Source organism: Rattus norvegicus, chromosome 10 (genome assembly GCF_036323735.1).
Source record: "Rattus norvegicus strain BN/NHsdMcwi chromosome 10, GRCr8, whole genome shotgun sequence".
NCBI classification, from domain to species: Eukaryota; Metazoa; Chordata; class Mammalia; order Rodentia; family Muridae; genus Rattus; species Rattus norvegicus.
The window spans coordinates 36,375,916-36,398,754 of NC_086028.1; the positions used below are offsets into that span (position 1 = coordinate 36,375,916).

The window sequence follows — 22,839 nt, forward strand, 5'->3', positions numbered from 1 at the left end:
CTTGCTGCTGTCCAAGTGATGGCTGAGTGACTGGGAGTCCTCAGTTATCTCACAGGTCTCCAGGTTATCAGTCAGGGACGGGTGGGTTCTCTGCTGTCCTTCACAAAACTCAGATCTAAACATGGACCTGATTTTTGGCACGGGGCACTCAGGATCCTCCTTCATACTCACCCTTACCATAGATCAGCTTCAGTCCCTCTCCATCACAGGGCTGGGAGTCCTCATTTCGTGTTGCTCCAGGGTTCTCATTAGCTGAACTCTTCACCCAGATCACATCACTTTTCTTCTTATCTTTCTGTTTCTCTTTCAGGTTTTCTTTTAACATTTAACAACCTTTGTGTGAGTGTGTTGCCGGAATGCATATCTGTGCACCACACACATGCCTGGGGGGCCCGCCCTTGCAGATTAGCTGTTTTCAGATGCCCTGGAACTGGAGTTACGGTTTTGAGTCAGCATGTGGGTGCTGGGAACTGAACCTGGGTCTCTGGAACAGCAACAGATGCTCTTAACCACTGAGCCATCTCTCTAGCCTCCAAATATTTTTTGGCATCTATTTGTTTGTGTGTTTGTTTGTTTGTTTATTGTATGTGTGTGCACATCCACCCCATAGCACTCAAGGTCCCTCAGAGTACAAGATCAGTTATATGGATCTCAAGACTCAAACTCAGGCTGTCAGGCTTGGAAACAAGTACCTTTACCTGTTAAGCCAACTCACCAGTCTCTTTTGTTTTGAAACAGTCTCACTGCGTTGCCTGGAGTGTCCCCAAATCCCTGGATTTACGCCATTCTTTACTGTTGTATCCAACATAGCTAGAACTATAGATGAACTGCTGAGGCCAGCTTGTGTCCCTCCTTTTCTTTTCTTTTCTTTTCTTTTCTTTTCTTTTCTTTTTTTTTTTTTCAGAGCTGGGGACCGAACCCAGGGCCTTGCAAGCGCTCTACCACTGAGCTAAATCCCCAACCCCCCCCCTTTTTTTTTAAGATTTATTTATTTATATGTAAGTACACTGTCTTCATCCACACCAGAAGAGGGCATCAGATCTCATTACAGATGGCTGCTGGGATTTGAACTCAGGGCATCTGAAAGAGCAGTCAGTGCTCTTAACCGCTGAGCCATCTCTCCAGCCCTCTTTTTTTTTTTTAAAGATTTATTCATTTATTATATATATAAGTACACTGTAGCTGTTTTCAGATACACCAGAAGAGGGCATCAGATCTCTTTACAGATGGTTGTGAGCCACCATGTGGTTGCTGGGATTTGAACTCAGGACCTCTGAAGAGCAGTCGGGGCTCTTCATCCATCTCTAACAGCCATCTCTCCAGCACCCTCTTTTCTTTTCCTTTCTTTTTAGTTTTTTAAGGCTGTTACTCTGCGTAGTCCTGGCTGTCCTGGAACTGGCTCTGTAGACCAGGCTAGCCTCGAATTCAAGAGTTCCCCCTGCCTTTGCCTCCCAAGTGCTGGGATTAAAGGTGTGTACCACCACTGCCCAGCGGAAGTCACTTTCTTCTTCTTTTTTTTTTTTTCCGGAGCTGGGGACCGAACCCAGGGCCTTGTGCTTCCTAGGCAAGTGCTCTACCACTGAGCTAAATCCCCAACCCCCCCAGCGGAAGTCACTATGTAGACTAGGCTGACCCTAGAACTCAGAGATTCGCCTGTCACTGCTGGGATCAAAGGTGTGCGGTTTACAGTTTGAGTAACAGGATACCGAAGGAGGGAAGAATATGAAAAAAGCTTTCAGGTGCTCCAGGGTTTACCTAACCAGCAGTATCAGGTCCCAAGGCCCAGAAGCTCAGGGGACACACTCGCGTCATAATTTCCTTCCCCTCCGCATCAATTTCTCCGTCCCCGCCCATTTCCCTTTCGGCCCCGCCTCTCTACCCAGGCCCCGCCCTTTCCCTCTGGAATCCAAATTCTAAATTCCGCTTCCCCAGGTTCCCGCCACGGAAATCCAAATCCCGAGCCTGGATTGACCTTTAACCCCGCCCCTATATTCAAAATCCCGCCCCTAGAAATCTACTTAGAGATTGGTCGGTGCGGAATACCTCGTTTCCCAATTGGTCACAGGGTAGGGCTGCTTCATAACCCGGAAGTGATCTAGGAGGCGGCCGCGTGGTTCCTCTATGCCCTGACTGAGTTGTGATTGCTAAGATGACCAAAATAAAGGTGGTTCCCGAGGAATCTGAGGCGCAGGCGGAGGGCTGCAGCGAGGAGCGCACGTACGAAGAGCTGCTGGTCAACCTGAACCCCATCGCGCAGCCCCTGGCTTCCCGCCGCCTGACGCGCAAGCTTTACAAATGCATCAAGAAGGGTGAGGCGGGCTGGCGGGCGCGTGGCGAACCCGGCCCGGGGCGGGCGTGTTGGGCAGACCGGGGTTGACGAGATCTCTGCTCACGCTTCTCTCTTTGTAGCCGTAAAGCAGAAGCAGATTCGTCGCGGGGTGAAGGAAGTTCAGAAATTTGTCAACAAGGGCGAGAAAGGGTAAGAACCGGTTTTTCCCTGGTTTTTAAATTTTGTGCGGCTTTTATTTTTTTAGTGCCTGGGATTGAATTGGCCATGCACATTGGCCTTGTACAAGTACTATGCCACTAAGTTTGGGTTATTAATTGGTTAAGAAGAGATTTCACCTACTCAGTAAAGGTGAAGTTGACTGACCAGTCACGCAGTCAACTCCCTTCACTACGAGTAAATAGAACTCCCAGTAAATGACAGGGAAGAGTGTAGAAATCCAGCTTATGTAAACTAGAGCCCTGTCTGTTCGCTCTGTAGATTGGCACTACTCTTTCAGGCTTTAGGCAACATGGTGTATAGAGACATTTTCCCAAGTAGACCAGGGAAGAATGAGGGCTAGCTTCCGAAGCATAACTAGTTTAAGTGTAGTTAAGTGTATGAATGTTTTGCCTGCATGTATGTGTTGGTGCATCACTGATGTACTTGGAAGCCAGAAGGCACGATGTCAGATCCCTTCGGACTGGAGTTACAGATGGCTATGCACCACCGTGCGCCATCCCTCCAGCCCTCGTGAGCTTTCTAAGGAATGGTAGGTTTAGTGTTTGTTCTCAGATGAGAGTGGAGGCAGAGGAGTGACATTTAGGGAAGAATCAGGAGAGGCAAGTCAGACTTAGGTAGCTGTTGTGGCCCAAGTCAGGTGATGGGCAGGAGCTACAGTTGATGGATTTGAGGGGACGGTGACACATGAGTGACTTTACACGATAGTTTGGGGTGTAGTCTGTGACTATAGACAGTGGAGGAAAACCAGGTTTGTGTGAAAACATTTTTTTTAAAGATTTATTCATTTATTATGTTTAAGTACGCTGTAGCTGTCTTCAGACACACCAGAAGAGGGCATCAAATCTCTTTACAGATGGTTGTGAGCCACCATGTGGTTGCTGGGAATTGAACTCAGGACCTCTGGAAGAGTAGTCGGGTGCTCTTAACCGCTGAGCCATCTCTCTAGCCCATGTGAAAACATTTTTAAGTGTGGTTTTTAGATACCTTTTAAGTATTTCAAATTGTTATTTTATTACATGTGTGTGCCTGCTTGCATGTCTCCTACCATTTGGGTTCCAAGGTTTGAACTCGAGTGGTCAGGCTTGGCAGTATCTTTACCCTCAGAGGCATTGAGTTGACAGGGAAAATGCCCTGGACATGCTCTGCTTAGCTGTCCTACAGGCAGATAGATGGTTGTGTTTTGGTAGGGTGTATAGGGACCAGTAACTTCAGGTGGCACTTGGCACCCTGAAAATAGATCAGGAAGGCAAGGAGAAGGGACCACAGGAAGGATAGCAAAGCAGCAGGCAGTGTGGACCAGCCCTGTGCCAAAGGGAATGGGGTATGGAAACAGATGTTGTTCCCCACTCTTAGAGAACATTCTTCCTTCCGCGTGGATCTTCAGGCCTTCTGGGTCTGGTCCACCGTCAGCTCTCAACCATGGTTGAGGACTCTGGCAAGCTTTCTCTTGGGACAGAGCCTGTCTGTTACTCAAACACAGGTGTGATCCCAGCTAATCTCTGCAGCTTTGTTCTCTGACCCCCGTCCCAGTATATATTGCAAAAGGCAACCAGCTGTTTGGTGCCACTCTGATTCCCTTGGCCTTATTCTATCCCCACACCTGCCATCTGGGATCCTCCTCATGACACTCAAGTCTCTGTTCAGGGGTCATCTCCTGGTTGGAACATTGCTGAGTTCCTATTTTTTTTGGCATTTCTCCCATACCTCATCTGTCCCAGCACTTTACCTCTTGTCACATTTGGTGGCATTTACATGCTGTCAGTTAGAGATCATGTCCCCAGAAGAACAGAAGAACGCATTTGCCAAACATGACTTTATACTCCCTTTTTTTTTTTTTTTGGTTCTTTTTTTCGGAGCTGGGGACTGAACCCAGGGCCTTGCGCTTCCTAGGCAAGCGCTCTACCACTGAGCTAAATCCCCAGCCCCTATACTCCCTTTTATACTCAGAAGTTGGAGGCTGGCTTTAAGTGTGGGGGGGCTTTGGGGTGGGGCATCTTATTCATCTCTGAGCCCTCACAGCCAGGCTGGAGGTGGCTCTTATAACTGAAAGAGAGGGAGCGAAATAGAAGTGGTGGTTTCTCTCGTTGCAGGATCATGGTCTTGGCAGGAGATACGTTGCCGATTGAGGTGTACTGCCATCTTCCAGTTATGTGCGAGGACCAGAACTTGCCCTACGTCTATATTCCCTCTAAGACGGTGAGGAGCTCACGCCCACCCTGCCCCACTCCCATCCTGGCCCTAAGGAGGCTGTTTGAGGAAGTGTCTCGAGTGTTGGAATTCTCGGATCTGGGTGGCTTGCTTTGAGATGGGGTCTCAGCTGGGACTGAAGTGCATAGCACATGGCTGGCAGGTTTCCTTCCTGTAAGACGGGAGGTCTTCTGGATGCTAAGAATAGAACAGAGGCACCGCCCTGCCTACAGGGATACCTTGTAGGCCATGTGGGAATATTCAGTATTGGCTTGGAGGCCATGACTTGAGAGCTTAGTATAAGTGATGGCAAACATGTTTACCAGCGGGACATGGATGTAGGCCAGGTTAGGCTGGTAGACTGTGACCCGTTCCCAGCAGCTTTTTTTTCCTTCTGTGTAGGACTTGGGTGCAGCTACAGGATCGAAACGTCCCACTTGTGTGATCATGGTGAAGCCCCATGAAGACTATCAGGAGGCCTATGACAAGTGCCTGGAGGAGGTGCAGGCACTGCCTACACCTCTGTGAGAGACTTGGGCTGCAACCCAGCCCGTTCTAAGAGATGCTGGCTGACTACAGGCGGCTGCCCACCCTTGCCGCATCTTCCCGATTTCTTGACGTGTGAATCTTCCCAGGCAGCTCCACAGCTGTTCTTGGAGGGAGAGCCAGCATCTTTGCCATCTCCCGTTGAGCTCTGGTGAAGACAGTTCCAAGAATATGGGATAGAAGTAAATGCTAAGGCGAAAATGTGGCAAGTGTGTGGGTGTTTTAAACTCCAGTTGCTGTCAGAGCCGAGATGTGCTGCAGGAGTAGGGAAAGTACACCCGGCAGTGCTCAGCATACACTCTACAGCCCACCCAGCTTAGTTCCCACTCTAAGATAGTTGGGGTGGGGAGACTAGACAGCAGGGCCCAAACCCCACCTCACAGAAGCCCATAGGCTCATCGTCAGGGACACCTCCTTACATACCACCAGAATCTGCCCACCCACATGGTAAGTGTTAAATGGGAATGTGAACTAGTTATACAACTCCAGGTCCTGGAGGCTGGAGATGACTTGGCAGGTAAAGCACTGGCCGCTCTTCCATAGTTTGTAACATGCACAACTATCTGTAATTCCAATTGCAGATGAGTCCCCTTTGGCCTTTTAAGGGCACCAGGCGGGCATATGGTGTACAACATATTTGCAAGCAATGTACCCCACAGATAAAAACAAACCCCAGGGGCTGGGGATTTAGCTCAGTGGTAGAGCGCTTACCTAGGAAGCGCAAGGCCCCGGGTTCGGTCCCCAGCTCCGAAAAAAAGAACCAAAAAAAAAAAAAAAAAAAAAAAAACAAACCCCAAACCCCATTAGGATGCAGAGCAACCAAGCTGAAGCAGTGAGCTTGGGCTTGGAGGTCCCGAGCCGGTTGGAACTATAAGCTTTCAAGTAAGGTCTTACTCAGTACATGGGAGAACATCCTGCCCGGATCTGCTATCCTAGGGCTTCTCCAACCAGAGATGCCAGATGGCTATGGTGTAGTTGCTACCATCAGATTATGCCCAGTTGCACATATATATCAAGAGGCATGCACCATTCAGTGAAATTCAATGGCCAGCAATAAGGAGAAGGGCTGTGAATATATTTGCTCAAAGTTATAAAACAGCATTCATTCTAACGGGCTATTTACAGTGGAGAATGGGTAGATACAGTTGAGACTGTACAGTAGGAGGTGGGCCACGGCTGGAAACCCCTGGTTTGACAGCAGAATTAGAAAGATGTCTACATTTCATGGCCAAGGCATTTGCTGCTCAGTCAGGGGCAAGTGTAAACAGAAAGGCAGCAGGAACAGAACAGCCAGTCCCCCTCACAGGTAAAGTGGCATAGGCTGGTTCAAGACCTTCCCTGGCCTCTGCCTGGGCAGGTTGGGTCTCTTGGTAATGCTGGTCTGAAAGGCATCACAGTCTGCTGAAGCCAGTCCCTCCACAAAGGCCCATGGGTGGATTACACCTTCTAAAATGTTCCTTGGAATCAGAATATGATACGTTTCCCATCTGCTGGGTTCTGCTCCATGGGACAATAGGGACACTTTAGCCTGCAAGGAAAGACAAAGCAAGTACATCAGGGTTGGCCAGGAAAGCCGGGCCAGGATGGAACCAGGCAGGGGGACTTACTTTCCTCCATTGATGAGCTTGTTGAGTGCATCTCTGGAGATGACGTGGCCACAGATGAGCTTGATAGGGGGGTTGGAATCTGAGGTCTGCTGTCGCAGGATAGGGCACGCAAACACAGAGTGATACCAGCACTTCATGCCCAGCTCAATCTCAATCTGGGGAGGCCAGCAAAAGGCTGAGTCACAGCTCCTGTCTGAGCCATGGGTCCCAGCACCTGCTTCTGAGGGTGCCCCTCAGCCAGGCCTTACCGGCAACTCATCCTTGTGACTCCACACTCCAGTGCACTGCCTCTGTTCGATCACAGCTTTAATGTTCATCAGCACTGGCAGTGCCACACAGCCAGAAGCAAAGCTGAGGAACAGAACAGAGACTGAAGCAGCTGGGCTCACAGGGCCTAGCTCACTGTCCCAAATAGGACTGGAGACAGAAATTCTAAAGTGGCGTAAAATATTGGTCCTTAAGAATTCCTTGTTTTTAATTTTTGTGTACAGATGTGTGCTTATTTATGTATGTGTGAACCACATGCGTGGCTGTGGAGTGTGTCAGATCTTCTAGAACTAGCTAATGAGAGCTGTGAGTCTCTATGTGGGTGCTGGGAATCAAACTCAGGCCCTTAGCAAGAGCCCTTAACCCCTGAGTCATCTCTGCTGCTGCTTAAAAGCCACTAGCCATGTACATAGATAGGTGTGTCCAACTCTGTTTGCTCTGGTACCCCAAGATTTGAAAAGCTCCAATAAAGAAAACAGCGAACAAAAAAAATGATCCTGTGGAAAGCCTGATTGGGGAACAGTGCTCAGTTGAAAGGGCCAGAGCCTGTCTGTAGTTTAACTGGCTCTGTTACTGTGGTACAAAGGAAGTGCCAGCAAAGACATCTACAAAAGTTCTATTTCAAGATGACTGGGTAGCAGGGAGCCCACTGGCTGGGACCCCCCAGTATGAGTATAGTAGAGCCCTGCCCAGTGGATCCTGCCTAGGAGCTGTGGTGACCAGAGTCCACAGTAACAATGTGGCAAGTACAGCCTGTTCTCTACACTGACAGCTGTCCCTAGGGTGGAGTGGCTTTCTGGGCCAATCTCAATGCTTTGTTCCTTGAAGAGCCTACAAGTTAGCTCATGGCAAAGCCCCATCTTCCCCACTAACCTGGGGTAAGAGGGTCTAGCTTGGGCTTGCTGTGTATTGAGTGCACAGAGACCACTGCAGTGCAGAGATTAGGCAGTAACTCAAGCATGTGCCTCAGCACCTCATCGCTCTCCATGCGGGGAATGATGTCTTTGTGAGGTTGTGAGAGGGTGGGCTGGATGGCAGGGTAGTGGAGTTTCCCAGGGGTACTGTGCAGGACAGGTGGGCCCTGTCTAAGCAGTGTCTATCTCAAGGAAAGATGTGAGCCAGCTTAGGTCTGTGATGACATAGGGAAGGGTCAGCACAACTGTCCCCCTCCCTGCCTTCCCCTTTATGGTGACCTCAGGAGGCTGGGCTGTACCTGACACTGAGTGGGGACTCCACTGAAAGCCCCAGGAGGGAGCATGCATCCCGAGTAAAGGTCTCACAGATCTCTGCCCAGTGGCTGTTGTCTAAGAGGTGGCAGTAGGGTGACTTCTCCAAGCCCAGCCGCAGGTACACCAGACTGCCCATCATCACCTGGATCTCTACAAGACAATGGGATGACAGTTCAGGGAAGGCAGAGCTTAGACTATACCCCAGGGAGCCACAGAACTGCAAAGTCGTCTAAAGTGCGAGGAGGGCATCTACAGGCTGCTACCAACATGGAGACAGGTAGGAGGGGAGGCTGTTCCTGGGCTCCAGCTCTCTGATTGCATCATAAGCATGTCTCTTCTTTGCACAAGATTTCCCTTCACCCTCCAATTTTTTTGGAAAAAAAAAAACAAAACTGGCCTTGAAAACAGCTCAAGTGTGGTTCCACCACCCCACCCCAATATTACATGCATATGCGCGCACACACACTAAACAGAAATAAACAGTATCACTGCTTGGTTTTATAATTTTTTTCTTTTAAATATTGTGGGTTGGAAAGATGGCTCATAAGTTAAGAGCACTGGTCACTCTTCCAGAGGTCCTGAGTTCAATTCCCAGCAACCACACGGTGGCTCATAACCATCTATACTGAGATCTACTGCCCTCCTCTTCAGGCATACATGCAGGTAGAGTACTGTATATGTAATAAGTCATACGTATATATAATTGTATTTCACCTCATGGTCTTAAATTCTCGAGTCAGGGTCTTGCCATGCTAGCGTAAATTAGCATGACTAGCATAAACTGGACTGAAGCTGTCTTCCTGCCTCAGTTATGTCTTTGCTTTGGACTTCACTTTAGAGGGAAAAGAGAGCCAAAGGATACAGAATTGTGGGGAGGCATCTTTTTGGTAAACAGACCATTTGTGGGTACAGAGACAGGCCACCCAACATGTCCTAGCCCCTACCCCCCAGCACCCTGGGCACTTGCCTCTCTGGTGTAGCCGAGCAAAAGGCTGGAAGTGTCGGGCATAGCTGAGGGCCTCCAGCTGCTTCTCCGGGCCACCAGCTAGGAGGCGGATAAAGTGCAGCCGGTGCAGCTTGAACTCCAGTGAGCTGTTGAGCTCCAGCAGGCGCTGCCTGTGGGAAACGGCCCATCTGGGGAGAGACAACACAGTGCAGTGGGTAGTGGCTACAGAGGGCCCTAAGAGTGAATCCCCAGGGCATGGCTGGAATGAGTCGGGCATATCTAGGTGAGATGACCACGGGCAAGCCCCACTGTGGGCATGCTTACTCCAGTGCAGGTCCTAGGTCTTGCTCATGCAGAGCCTCCAAGATCCGATTCAACTCCAAGAAGGGCTGCTTGAAGTCCAGGTCCACATTCAATGTTGATTCCTGGGAAAAATGGAAGGCAGTGTCCCCAAAATTCTTCCCATAATAAGACTTCATCAGCCAAAGGTTGGCTGGAGAAAGACAAGGAATTATGGTCTGACAGTAGCAAGAGCCCCTCTGTTCAACTTCCATCCTGCAGAGGCTAAGCATCCTCACTGGTCAGCCACAGTGTGGCCCTTCGCTCTGCAGATGGTCCCCAGGCCTGGCACTGAAGGCCTGGTGAGAAAATGACTGTTTAATTCACCTAACTACACTAAGGCAAAGACCCCTGGTAACCTGCTATTTGTCATTTTGCTAATCCCTGAAATATAAAAGGAGAGCAGGCAACGAACTAACTAAAAATCAGTGACTTTGTTTTTTTATCAGATATACTTTGTAGTAGGGGGATCAAGTTCCTTTGTAAAATAAATATAAAGAACGTCAGTGACTAGGCCTGCAGGAGGCCCATGCACAGCTGTAATCCCAGAAATTCAAAGGGAAAAGGAAGACCAGTTGGAGGCCAGCCTGGGCAATACAGTCAGAATCACAAGACACCGGATGTGGTCCTAGCACTTGAGAGGGAGGAGGATCTCTGTGAGTTTGAGACCAGTCTGGCTTACACAGTGAGTTCCTACAAAAATAGTCAAGAATATCACAGACTTGCCAGCATACTAGCAGGTGAGTGCAGTGGGCTGGGCAAGGTGGTGTGTGTACACTCATAATCCCAGAATTTAGGAGACTAAGGAAGGAGGGTAACAATGAGGCTAGACTGGGTTACATGGTAAGCAAGGCCATCTCAAACAGCTGGAGACAGGTGCCCCTGTGCTCTCAAGGCCAACATTACCTGGCACAGCTCCTCAGCTACGCTGAGCATGCCCTGCTGGTACAGGTGCTCGACAATGGCCATCTGCAGGATCTGCTGCTGCTTCTCACGGGAGTCCCACACAGCATCTGAGACCACGCCGCAGATCTCAGAGTCAAAGTTCTGACAGAGGAGAGATGGGTTTGTGACACAGGCCCTCACACTTGCACTCCTCCAAGCTGGCACACATTAGCTCTGAGGTGTTCCCACAAGGCCCTGGACCACACACACACTCACCCGGTCAATGGCTTTGCCCACTCGGGAGACGCTGCTGTGAATGTCCTTATGGTCGGAAGCCAGCTTCTGGACTGTGTCTTTGATCTTCCGACAGCACTGGGACATTACTAGGGACAGCGTGGCTGAGAGAGGGGTCCCCTGGAGAGCTGTGGAGAAGCAGACTGTGTCAGGAGCAGGAGGCAGATCCTGGGTAGCTTCTGCAGCAGCCTGTCTGCTTCCTTCCACATGCCAGTGTAGGTGACCCGGAAGTCAGCCCTGCATGCCAGAATTAAACATCTACTTACAGTCTGTGCCTGGCTGCTCTGGAACTCACTACGTAGACCAGGCTGGCCTCTAACTCAGAGATCATCCTGCCTCTGACTCAAGAGTGCTAGGATTACCAGCTTCCTGGTACTTAGACACCAGCGACTCAGAGGTTGCCATGTGGACTAAGCCACTGTTTGTTTACTTATTTTTTTTCCTTTTTTTTTCTTTTCTTTTTTTTCGGAGCTGGGGACCGAACCCAGGGCCTTGCGCTTGCTAGGCAAGCGCTCTACCACTGAGCTAAATCCCCCACCCCTATTTACTTATTTTTAAGACTTTTAACAACTGCTGGGCATGGTAACATACACCTTTAATCATAGTACTTGGAGGGCTGAGGCAAGTGGATCTCTGAGTTCTAGGCTAGCCTGGTCTACATAGTGAGTTCCATGACAGCCAGGGCTATGTAGAGAGACCCTGAGAGGTTTCGTTTACTACCTTCAAGGAAGCCTAGAGATGCATGTCCAAGACTCCACCACCCAGTCGGTAGCCTGCAGTTACATGGTCCCTAGGGATGGTCACCCACCTGCACTGGCCAGTTCAGCTCTCAACTGGCCCACGTAGTGCAGCAGCTCCTCCAGGCTCTGCTCACAATGTTGCCCATAGGTCAGGAACTTGTGCAGGACCTTGTCGAGCTCCCTCTCCACACATGCGCACTGCTCCATGGTGGCCTCTGCCTAGTGATGTCAACTGGATTAGGCCAGTGTGGATCCTGGGGAAATACACACGTGCACATGTGCACACGCGCACCTCCCATAGCATTTCTTTAGACCCCCTCACCCCTCCTGAGTAATAATAAATCAATTCCCCACTGCACAAGTGCTTTCCAACCATCCTCGAAGAGGTATCGGGGGAGGACAGAGGCTGGCATAAGGACGGGGTTGCCTTGTACTGTGGTCATGCATACATTGTCAGCTGGGTGTGGTGAGGCACGCCTTTGGTCCTGGCAGAGGCTGATGGATCTCTGTGAGTTTAAGGCCAGCCTGGTCTGTGCCAGTTCCAGGACAGCCAGGGCTACATATAGAGAAACTGTCTCAAATCTCCTCCCCCTCATTTGGAGCTCCATCATTTGGGTGCCAGAAACCAACTGGTCCTCTACAAGAGCAGCAGGAGCTCTGACTACCGAGCCATCACTCCAGTCTCCCCGTCTAATGCACAGCGCCACCTTGAGTATCATCCCCAAGAATGCTGTCTACTTTAAGACTGGGTCTTTCACTGGTCTGAAGCTCACTATTTGGGTTGTTAGGCTGGCTGGCCAGTGAGCACCAGAGATACTCTGGTCTCCAGTTCCCTAATACTGGATTACAAGTATGAATACCACACCCAGCATTTCTTTCTTTCTTTTTTTTTTAATTCTTTTTTTCGGAGTTGGGGGCTGAACCCAGGGCCTTGCGCTTCCTAGGCTAGCGCTCTACCACTGAGCTAAATCCCCAACCCCTCACCCAGCATTTCTTTAAACTGCTTTATTATTTTATGTGTGTGGGTGTCTTATTTTATGTACACACGTATGCCATGTATAATGCCTGTAGAAGCCCGAGGAGGGTACTGGATCCCCTTACAGGTAGTTCTGAACCACCTGTGGATGCTGGGAAATCAATCCTGGGCCTTCTAAGTACAGCCAGCACTCTTACCTGCTGAGCTATCCAGTCCCAACAACTGGCATTTTTACAGGATTCTGGGTCGTAGTCAGGTCCTACAGGCCACCTGTTTCAGAGACTGAGCCTCTGACAAACCCCCAGCTTCTTTCTTACTCGGAAGACTGGGCCTCAGGGGATTCTCAGCAGGCTGTATGTAGAACAACCTAGGCTCACAATGCATGCATCTTCTTATGGTCACCATGGCCACTTTCCCTTTCAGTTAGTAGAACTGGTTTTTCATGTACTGCAGGCAGATAAGCCATGAAGGCAGAACAGGTGTTAATTTCAAGTACAGTTTCTGGAATAACTGCCTATTGTGGGAGCTGTTTGGGCCTCCCAGCTGTCTGCCTAGACCCTGGAGCATGATGTAGCCTCTCCATGGTTGAGTCCTCCAGCCCAATTCCCATGTTGTTGCAGGCAGCTAACCCCAGCTTGACCTACCTGATGTCCTCCACTCTCACTCTGCACCCTTAATTCTGATTACTGGGTGATTGACAACCTAGGACCTGCCTCCCTATCACACCAGATGCTCTCTCGCTCAGTAACGCCATGAAGGGTGTATATGGTAGTTATGTATGTTGTGTATACATGTATGCATTGTGTCTGAGTACAGGCACATATGTGCATACCATGTGAGCACGGAGGTCAGAGGGCAGCTTCAGCTGTCAGTCCTCACCTTCTATTTTGTTTGAAACAGGGTCTCTTTGTTGTTCACTACTGACCCTGGGATCCTCCCACTTCCTGTCTTCTCCTAGTCCCACAAGCACCATTGTGGCTTTCCCAGCTTAGCCCTATTTTATCATCTCCCTCCCTGGCTGACACTGTTGCGACCACACTGTCCAGAGAAATCACACCCCCAAGGTCAGACTCTACAGTTAGATTATGGATAAAATGTAACAGGGACTCCCATTTAAAATGATATCGTTAGTTTGCTGGTAATGACTGGCATTCTCCAGAGGCTCCCTATGTACTAGGCTCTGCTCAAGTGACTTCACCCATTAAATCACTCACTCCATTCTCACAACACTATGAGGTAGGTACTGTTATTAGACCCACTCTGCAGCTGAGAAAATGAGACGGGGGAAGATAAAATAAACGTCCCAAGGCCACACAGCAGGGGAGTGGAGGAGTGGGGACTGAAGGAAGCCCGCTGTCCTGGCTCTAGGCTGAGGTCTCTCTCTAAGTACTTTGCACAACAGGACCAACAGGAAAAGACAGCTTGTGCAAGTACCACTGGGATGAAGTCATAGGGTCTCTCAGTTATGACAACAGGAAGTCAACTGGAGCAAGCACAAACCACCAGCTGGGAAGGATGGCAAGAAAAATATGACTGCCAAGAGAGTCTGAATAACAGAGCTGCAGTTTATCAAAGATTAACATGGCTCAAGGACAGGACCTCATCATGGTCAAAATGCCTAGCCTTGTCAGACACCAACTGATACCAGGACCATCACGGGGAGGCCTTGAGACTATCAGAAATGTTGAGGATGAGCCAGGCCAATGGCTCAGTGGGTAACATGCTTACCACCCAGCCTGATGGCCCGAACAGGATCCTGGGTACCACACGGGAACTACAGGTGGAAGGAGGGAAAACCCACAAACCTGTCTTGACTGCTCCATGCATGCCATGCCAGTTTGGCCCACCCCCAATAAGAAGTAAATACATCATTTTTTTTCTTTTTTTCTTTTTTTCGGAGCTGGGGACCGAACCCAGGGCCTTGCACTTGCTAGGCAAGCGTTCTACCACTGAGCTAAATCCCCAGCCCCTAAATACATCATTTTTAAAGCTGAAGAAAGCCAGGTGTGGTGGTGATCGAAAGGAAGAGGCAGACCAACCACTTTTAGTTCCTGGCTAACCTGGACTACATAATAAGAAACTGCCCCCCCCCCCAACACACACACAAATTACAAGCTGAGGAATGGGGCTGAGACAATGGCTTCATTGGTAAAATGTTTGTCATTTAAGGACCTATGCTTTATTCTTAGTACCCACAAAAAGAAGCCAGATGTGAAAAGCTCGCACTAGGGAGATGGAGATAGGCCACTGAGCTACAGGTTTAGTGAGGGACCCTGCTTCAAAGCACAAGGCACACATCTAACACAGTACAGAGACATGGAAATGACCATTCGCCTGTACTTAGGGAACTTTCACCCTATCTCAAAAGAAAAGAAGGAAAGAAAAGGAGTCTGTACATGTCCAGTAGACAAATATTTTGTTCTGCCTTTTTATGTATGTATTCGTGTTCCTGATTTGGGCAGGCGGGGGGGGGGGGTGTTGGAGGGAAGACACGTGTCATGTTCAGACAAGTTGGTGCAGTCAGTTCTCTTTTTCCACCTTTACATGGGTTCCAGGGAATGAACTCAGGTCAACAGGACTATGTAGCAACTTTCTGTACACACTGAGACATCTTGTGATACTTTTCTGTTGTTTTGAAAGGGAGTCTCATATAGCTCATGCTGGCCTCAATGCCAAGCATGCACTCTCCCAAGCACGCACTCTGCCAAGTGTACATTCTCCCAAGCACCCCTACCTCAACTGAGCTGCACCCCAGTCCGCTGAGGGCACTTGTTTGTTTTCAGATCTCCCTCTCTATAGACCAGGCTGGCCTGGAGCTCTTCAGAGATCCACCTGTCTCTGCCTCCTGAGTGCTGGGATTAAAGGTGTGTAACACTGCCCTGTTCCCAACCTCAGCTTTTTGTGTTGTTTTAGTCAAGATCTCCCTAAACTGACCAGACTGAACTTGAACCTGGAATCCTCCTTCGAATCCTCCTGCATTAACCTTCCAAGTAGCTGGAATTCCATATCATCAGGAATGCATTAATTTTTAATCAATGTATTGATTTCTCAGAGCCAAGCTCCCACACATGCTGGACAAGTGCTATACCACTGAGCTACACCCAAAGTTCTTGCTTTTTACCTTTCTATTTTGTTACACTCACGTCACAAGCACCCATGTCACATCTCTGCCAACTGAAGTTCACCTATGGCTCTGAAGTCCAGGCTGACCTTGAACTTACAAAGGTCCACCTGCTAGACTAAAGGCCTGTGCCTGGTTACCTCCACCTTTTCACTTGGGTTCCTGGGCTCCTAATCAGGCCTCTACTCACGGAGCTATGTCCCTTGTGTGGCCTTCTTTCCTGCATCGCAAATCTGATGTCACACACATCCGAATCCCCCTGATTGCTTCCCATGTGTCTCCCCAGCAAAGTCTGGAGACTGGTTTCATTCTCTCCCTCCCTGCAGGGCCAAATCCATCACTGGGCTCAGTAAGCCAAACTGGTTAATTTCCTAGCCTTTGGCTAAGAAGGCCTGAATCGAAGGCTCCCAGTAGGTAGGAAGAGATATAAAGGACATGTTAAAACTTCCCACTACAGCAGCTGGAGAGATGGCTCAGTGTTTTAAGGAGCACTTGCTGCTCTTGCAAATAACCCAGGTTCTGTTCTCTGCACCCACACGGCAGCCACGACTTCCCATAATGCCAGTTGTAGAGACCCTGGAGCCCTCTTTACCCACTGCATCTCATGGTGCACAGGCACATGAAGGCAAAAGGTTCCCATACACCTAAAAATAAGAAGTTTTTAAGAAATCAGTTGGGTGTGGTGGCTCACACCTTTAATCCCAGGACTCAGGAGGCAGAGGACTCTGTGAGTTCCCGCCAGCCTGTTCTACACAGTGAATTCCAGGATAGCCAAGGCTATGTAGAGAAATGCTGTCGTCGTCATCATCATCATAAAAAGAAAATAAATAAATATGAGGATGGTATGATGGTGCATGATTTTAAGCCCCTCAGCACAAGGGAGGCAGAAGCAGGTGCATCTCTGTGAGTTCAAGGCCAGCCTGATCTACTGAGGAAGCTCCAGGCCAACCTAGGCTATATGAGACCCTATCCCAAAGAGAACACAAAAAACAACCAAAAGGAAAACAAAAGTTCTATCCAGACAAACTCCCTTGTTGTCCTCATTCCAATGACTCTCCCATCACTTGACATACTCTACCACCACCAGCCTTTCCGTGCCAGGGTACATCTAGTTTATTTCTGCCACTATCCTCTGCCCGGAACACTCTTCACATCTTCCCATAGCTGGCTCCTTATTTAGGTTTCCACACAAGTGTTAACTTTTCAAACCACATCATCTATTGCCCTGTATTTTAACCTCAAACAAATCATATCTCTATAAATATTAGAAAGTTTCACATTGTCACTTCTTCAACTAAAACTGAGAGGACAGGAAAGCCCACCATTTACCTTGTGGGTATGCTACGACCCCGACTTCAACTGCATTATAGTGCAAAAGACTGCCAAACTCCTACTTATCCTCCCAGAGACCCTCCTGCAGTGCCCTACCGGGACCCCACCGCCCACAGCTGGTTACCTCTGACCCAGTCAGGTGCACTAAAATGGGACGTCTGAGTCCGGGCGACTCCACCAGCCCTTGGAGGGTGTGGCCGACAATTTCTCCAGGCTTTGGTCGGGGCGCCCCGCACCCCGGTACCCGGAGCTCACAGGCTGTCACCTAGTCTTGCAGCCCAGCCGGCTTCCGGCGCCGCTGTCATCGGAACCGGAAGGCGCGGCGGTTGCCCCTCGGGTGGGTCCGGGCTCGCCCATGCGCCGTGTCGCGGAGCGTGGGGAGACCGTCTGCCTCGCCCGCGGCTTTGCATGGAATGCCGAATGAATCGTTCGCCCGAGTTAGGCGGCAGTCAGCGCCTGCGCAGTACCTGGACGCCCCATCCCTGCGATTCGGAGCAATCCTCCGCCCGGGCATCAGAACCACTGGAAGATTGTCGGGAGTTTCTACCGGAAGTATTAACTGGTGCACCTGCATAACCCAAGCCCCCAACCACAATTCCTAGGTCTTAAATGTACAGACTGGGCTAGGGGGAGCTGAGGCAGGAGGAGCGCCGGGAGTTCCAGGCCAGTCTAGACCACAAAGTGACACTCTGGCTCAGAAAATAAACAAAGCTGGGTATTGTGACAGCTGCCTATAATTTTAGGGATACAACGTTAGTTAGTCTCCAGCCTGAGCTATGAGAGAGAAAGAGAGGGAGATGGAGAGGGAAGGAGGGAAGGAAAGATTAGCGGTGTAAAGTGCACTCAGGTCCCTTGGTCCACCCCCAGCACCCGAAGAATAAAATTTTTAAAAGACCATTACGTGTATGTAGCCCAGTGATTAGGTATTTCCTCATGTGTGATGTTTTTGGAACTAGCAAATGATGTTTACAGGAAGAGTGATGGAGCGAGATGCCCAAAATCCTTCTCTGGCTTTCACACACTTTGTACAGGCAAGCACACCCAAGATCGCATCACACATACATAATTTTGTCTTTACGGGGTTCACTAACCCTATGCTTCCACAGTCCCTAGCCCTGCTGCTCTCTGTGAATAGCCCCTCTTTAGGGGAAAGATGAAGTAGGGATTGCATATCTGCCCTAACTAAAAGGGGTGAAGGAGCCGGTTGTAATGGCACACACTTTTAATTCCAGCATTGGGGAGGCAAAGGCAGGCAGATCTGAGTTTGAGGCCAGGAAAAGAAAGAAGAAAGAAAGAAAGAAAAGGCGCGCGGGAGTTGGCGGGGATGGGGTGAGGAGGTGGGGGTGAGACAAAGGTCCAAAAGGAGAGGAGGTGCTGATTCCCCGAACTAGAAAGGACTAAAAAAAATTTTTTTTCTTTTTGATCTTTTGAGAAAGGACCTTCAGTACCCCAGACTGGCTTTGAACTCCCTATGTCACGGAGGGTATCTTTCCATCTCCTATGTGCTGGGATTACAGGTGTGTGCACCACCACCACCTGGGGTCCTCCAACAACTCTTGTGTTATCCCCCATCCCTCACCCCCCCACCCCGCTTTTCCTTCTTTCTTTTTCTGTTTTTTCAAGACAGGATTCGCTGTGTAGCCTTGGCTATCCTGCAACTCACTCTGTAGACCACGCTGGCCTCGAACTCAAAAACCGGCTTGCCTCTGTCTCACCACCGCTTGACTCAAGCAGCTTCTTTTTTTAATTGCTGGTTTCCCTACAGCCTTTATGTCCTCCTCTTTCCGCCTCCTCCACCTTGCACAATCTAGCTTTGTTTTCTTTATAGCCCTGGCTTGAAGTCATGTGTTTATGTGTTGATTCTGTTTTCTTGCCCCTATCTCCGCCTCCCCAACTTTTAGGATAAAAGCTCCACTGGACTCAGGACTTTGTCCTCGTCGCTACTGGAACATAGTGAGCACAGAGATGCTGGGAGCTGACCAACATTCTCTGCTTAATAAAAGAGGAAGCTGTGGCTCACAACCTGCTGAAACATAGCAGGGAAAAGGGCGGTGCAAAGAGGGAAGCTAGCCCGCGGGGGCATCGTGACCCTAGCATCCTGGAGATGCCTGGAGGTGTCTCAGAGCTTGGGTGGTCCCAGCCCCACGCGGAAGTCGCGGGGGCGAGGAGTTGAATGAGCTCTGCTTAGGGCGAAAAGCCAGAGCTGAAGAACCCGAACCCCAGCCGGCAGGACCTCACAAGCTTTCCAGAAAGCCCCAGGCTTTCCCACTTCCTCTCCCAGGATGCCTCACCGCCAAGCAGGGTGTGAACAAAGACGGCTTCTACCAGAAGCTGGAGCGGCTCACATTGAAGCTTTTGAACCATTGTCACGACATGATGGGCTTCGCGTTCTTACTTATTCTGCACTTTTGCTATGCACGAGTTTTCCTATTACCCTGATTCAGTTGCTCTTCCCTCGTTCAGACTGGACTTTTGGGTTTTGTTGGAGGAGATTGCTTCACAGTGGAATGACCAAAAGCAGTTTTAGTATTTCCTTTCCTTTCCTCTTCTTTTCTTTTTATTTCTTTCTTTTTTTAGTATTTCCCTTCTTTTGGGCCAGTCTCCTAGGATTTTTGTTTTGTTTTGTTTCTTTTCTTTTTTTCAGAGCTAGGCAAGCGCTCTACCACTGAGCTAAATCCCCAACCCCAGGATTTTTGTTTTTAATTCAAAAAGAATAATAAGACGAAGCTAGGCAGATACTTAAGTTGGTTAAGTGTCACAAAAGCTTGAGGACCTGAGTTCAATTCCTGACGCCTATAAAAAAAAAAAAAAAGGAAAAAACCCAAAAAACAATAATCTTCCTGTCATGCGAACACTGGGGAAACACACAGTGGGTTCATGGGTCTTGGCTAGTGAGAATAATTGAATTAGTGTGCCACAGATTCAGTGAGAGCCCCTCTCTCAAAAAAGGTAGAGATCGATTTAAGAACATACTCAATGTTGACCTTTACACACACAAGTAAAAGCTTCGATGTGTATTTTATTTTGCAAGGTAGTGCAAATCGTGGCTTATTTTGCCCCATATTCAGAAATCAAGCCAAACGGCTCCGGTTAAATTGTGTTCCTTATGTAGGCCTTCCCTTTTTTCTGTACGATATTTGCAAAAACATGATTTATTTCTGGATTTCCACTCTCTCCACATAAACATACCTTTTAACACCATTTTCTTATTGTTTTTCTTGTTGTGCAATGTGTAATGTGATATGCGAAAGAGCTGTGATTAAATACTCCCTCATTAAAAAAAAAAAAAAAAAAGGAACCAAAAAGCCCTACAAAGGGTTTTGAGAGTAGACTGGGGGCTATAAAGGCTATAAATAATGCAGACTTAGGTTCAGGCAAAAGACACATACAGGAATAAATCCTGTTAAAAACTAAAAATGTGGGGCTGGGGATTTAGCTCAGTGGTAGAGCGCTTACCTAGGAAGCGCAAGGCCCTGGGTTCGGTCCCCAGCTCCGGAAAAAAAAGAACCAAAAAAAAAAAAAAAAAAAACTAAAAATGTGAGGCAGGTGAGAATGGTTCATGCCTGGGGCCATTAGGAGCTAAGCACCCAGTGACAGAGCAGCTCCTGAAGCATTCGTGGTGTGGCCTGCATCCTCCCTGGAGGAACGCCCCCTCATGATCAGAATCTCCTAGTCTCAGGCAGCTCCTTCTTGTTCTCCTGACTTGTCTCCACCATGGAGGCCTCGGTGGATCCCGCTGCACTATATTTAAGGTCTTCAGGATTGTCTGCCCTCTCTTTAAAACTATTATGTTTTCTGTGTGTGGATGCTTTCCCTTCACGCATGTCTGTGCCTGTGGAGGCCAGAAGAGGACATCATTTGCCCAGGACTGGAGTTAAGGGTGGTTGTAAGCCACTTCCTAAGTGCTGGGACTAGAACTGGGGCCTCTGGAAGAGTAGTCAGGGTTCTTCTGCTAAGCCATCTCTCCAGACCTGTGTCCTCTGCACGCCTTGCCTGGCCCTGCTAATCTAGAACAGCATTCACTAGTGTAGACCTGTCTTCCTCTCTTGTGAACTGCATTTGACCCATGGTCTCAACGGTGACTAAGTGCTAGAACCTTGAACTTGGCACTGACCTGACCTAGAACCAGTGCCCTTGAATGGCTCAGAACCAAACCATTCCCCAAGCCCTCACCTTAAAGCCATCCATCCTGGACAGTGGAGGGCTCCGACCAGGTCACCCTTGCTTCCACACTTTACCTTTCTCATCCCTACCTTCTGGGGTTGGAGCCAGAGCAGTCTGAAGCAAAATGGAGGTTACCACCCAGTGTTGGCAATGTTTACAGCCCAATGGAGTCAGGCAAGCCAACAGAGCACTGTAGAAACACCTGGGGCAGACAGTACTGGAGAGGCTCTGCAAAGTTTCCTCTGAGAAGCAACACCCAAGTGCTGGCTGGATACCTTTGTGTGGTACCATGAAAACAGGACTCCACTAAGGGAGCCCCAGCTCCCAGTCAAACTCAGGACCTCCTCAGGCCCAGTCTTCTTTCATTCTCCAAAGGCTCTAGAAATTAGAATCTCCTCCTCCTGCAAATTTTGGTTTGGGTCAGGACAGCCCAGAGGAGCCGGACCAGAAAGCCAACAGCTAAGGTCACTGAAGTTGGAAGGTCCTGGAAGGCTGCTGGCATCAAGTGACAGGCTAAGAGGAAAGAAACATGGGTGAACAGGAGGGATCTGAGACAGAGAGCTGGGGAACAGTGTGAGGTGCTCACTAGATTTCTACATAAACTGGCTGAGCCAGGGGTCTTCCAGAGGCAACAGGGATGGGCTTCTCCAGTAGCTGTGACAGTGACTTTTATGACCAACTGGCCCCAGAGCCACCCAGCCTGCTTGGGGACCAGGGAACTGGTTTGCCAAGGAAGGATGAGCTAACAAGAGATCTGGTTCTGGGCTGCCCTCCCCCTCTACATCTGGGCCTGGCCTTGGTTTCTGGCACTACTGCCAAGTTTTGGTACCGCCCACCCACCCCCGCTGGCTCTACTAGCCAACCCAGGTCGTAATTGCTGGGTGGGGAACTGCACTGTGGAGTGGGTATACCAAAAGGTGGGCATGTGGGCACCTGGCCCGACTGGCTTCTGGCCCTGCTGAGGAAGTAACTCAGACTTTAGGCTAACAACTGGCTTGTTAGGGAGACTTCCTCGGGAACTACTAGCCCAGAGACATGTTTGCAGAGACCCAATAAAAGTGGGTACCATGGTCTGTGGGGATTAGCTTGCCTAATTCCCCACTTCTGGTGGGAACCTGGGCTCAGGTGTGGGCCTATGTGTCTAGGCTACTCCCAGAGGACTATCTGGGATGCAGGGTCTATCTAGTGTGACCAGTTCAAAGGGCTGGAACAGTCAGGAAGAAATGGAAAGGAGGTCAGGAAGCACTCCTGGCTTCCACCCAGGAGCTGGCTTTTAGGGTTAAGGCCCCAAACACACCCCCTTGGACACACCTACCACCCCCAAGCACATCTACACACACCTGCCACTCACAGATCATAAACACAGCATCCTCACACCAGACAACTCACACACCCAATCCTCCACCCTAAAAAGAGGTGGGGCCCATCCGTCAGATCAGGTGTCACAGGCCGAGGCTGGTCATCTAAACCGGAGCACCTACTTGCTGGACCTCAGAGGCTCACAGGTATGGACCGAGATCAAAAGGTCTGCGACAGTTCTGAAAGATCCTTGAATGCTTCCAAGGGAGGTACTGGAGGCAACTAAATGGCTGTGTCCAGTTGGGCAGGTGGATCTCCGTGAGTTCAAGGTCATCATGGTCTACATATTAAGTTCCAGGACAAGAGCTACATAGAGACCCAGACTCAAAAATCAAAAT

At 49.4% G+C, this 22,839-nt stretch overlaps 2 protein-coding genes and 1 long non-coding RNA gene across 4 annotated transcripts; 2 read left to right on the forward strand and 1 right to left on the reverse strand.

The window, feature by feature from the left end:
* The first annotated feature begins 2,104 nt into the window (after positions 1–2,104).
* On the forward strand, positions 2,105–5,447 carry Nhp2 (NHP2 ribonucleoprotein). The gene is made up of 4 exons (NM_001414279.1): positions 2,105–2,309; positions 2,410–2,479; positions 4,600–4,705; positions 5,099–5,447. Exons 1-4 carry the CDS (start codon positions 2,150–2,152, stop codon positions 5,222–5,224), a joined length of 462 nt encoding a protein of 153 aa, NP_001401208.1. The 5' UTR covers positions 2,105–2,149; the 3' UTR covers positions 5,225–5,447.
* An 849-nt stretch (positions 5,448–6,296) lies between these two features.
* Rmnd5b (required for meiotic nuclear division 5 homolog B) lies at positions 6,297–18,886 on the reverse strand. Of its 2 annotated transcripts, none has more exons than XM_006246205.4 (10): positions 17,103–18,886; positions 11,618–11,768; positions 10,792–10,937; positions 10,537–10,677; positions 9,616–9,716; positions 9,313–9,479; positions 8,330–8,495; positions 7,098–7,200; positions 6,850–7,004; positions 6,297–6,770 (listed from the first exon to the last, which is right to left on the reverse strand). In XM_006246205.4, exons 2-10 carry the CDS (start codon positions 11,754–11,756, stop codon positions 6,707–6,709), a joined length of 1,182 nt encoding a protein of 393 aa, XP_006246267.1. In that variant the 5' UTR covers positions 11,757–11,768; positions 17,103–18,886; the 3' UTR covers positions 6,297–6,706. The 2 variants fall into 2 exon arrangements, with proteins under 2 accessions (XP_006246267.1, NP_001017473.1); NM_001017473.1 differs by having other exon boundaries at positions 11,618–11,803; positions 17,103–17,239.
* Positions 18,358–20,272, forward strand: LOC102553843 (uncharacterized). The gene is made up of 2 exons (XR_357558.5): positions 18,358–18,495; positions 18,880–20,272. It is a non-coding gene; the product is annotated as an uncharacterized LOC102553843 (long non-coding RNA).
* Positions 20,273–22,839: the final 2,567 nt, after the last annotated feature.

Bases quoted from the DNA above. Each gene is read 5' to 3' on its own strand.
- Nhp2 (NM_001414279.1), top strand. From the start codon at position 2,150: ATGACCAAAATAAAGGTGGTTCCCGAGGAATCTGAGGCGCAGGCGGAG. The intron at 2,480-4,599 runs GTAAGAACCGGT...CTCTCGTTGCAG, and splicing joins GTCAACAAGGGCGAGAAAGG to GATCATGGTCTTGGCAGGAG. The intron at 4,706-5,098 runs GTGAGGAGCTCA...CCTTCTGTGTAG, and splicing joins TCTATATTCCCTCTAAGACG to GACTTGGGTGCAGCTACAGG.
- Rmnd5b (XM_006246205.4), bottom strand. From the start codon at position 11,756: ATGGAGCAGTGCGCATGTGTGGAGAGGGAGCTCGACAAGGTCCTGCAC. The intron at 8,496-9,312 runs GCAAGTGCCCAG...ATTGTCTTGTAG, and splicing joins TGCTCGGCTACACCAGAGAG to AGATCCAGGTGATGATGGGC. The intron at 7,201-8,329 runs GTACAGCCCAGC...TCTGTTCCTCAG, and splicing joins GAGTCCCCACTCAGTGTCAG to CTTTGCTTCTGGCTGTGTGG.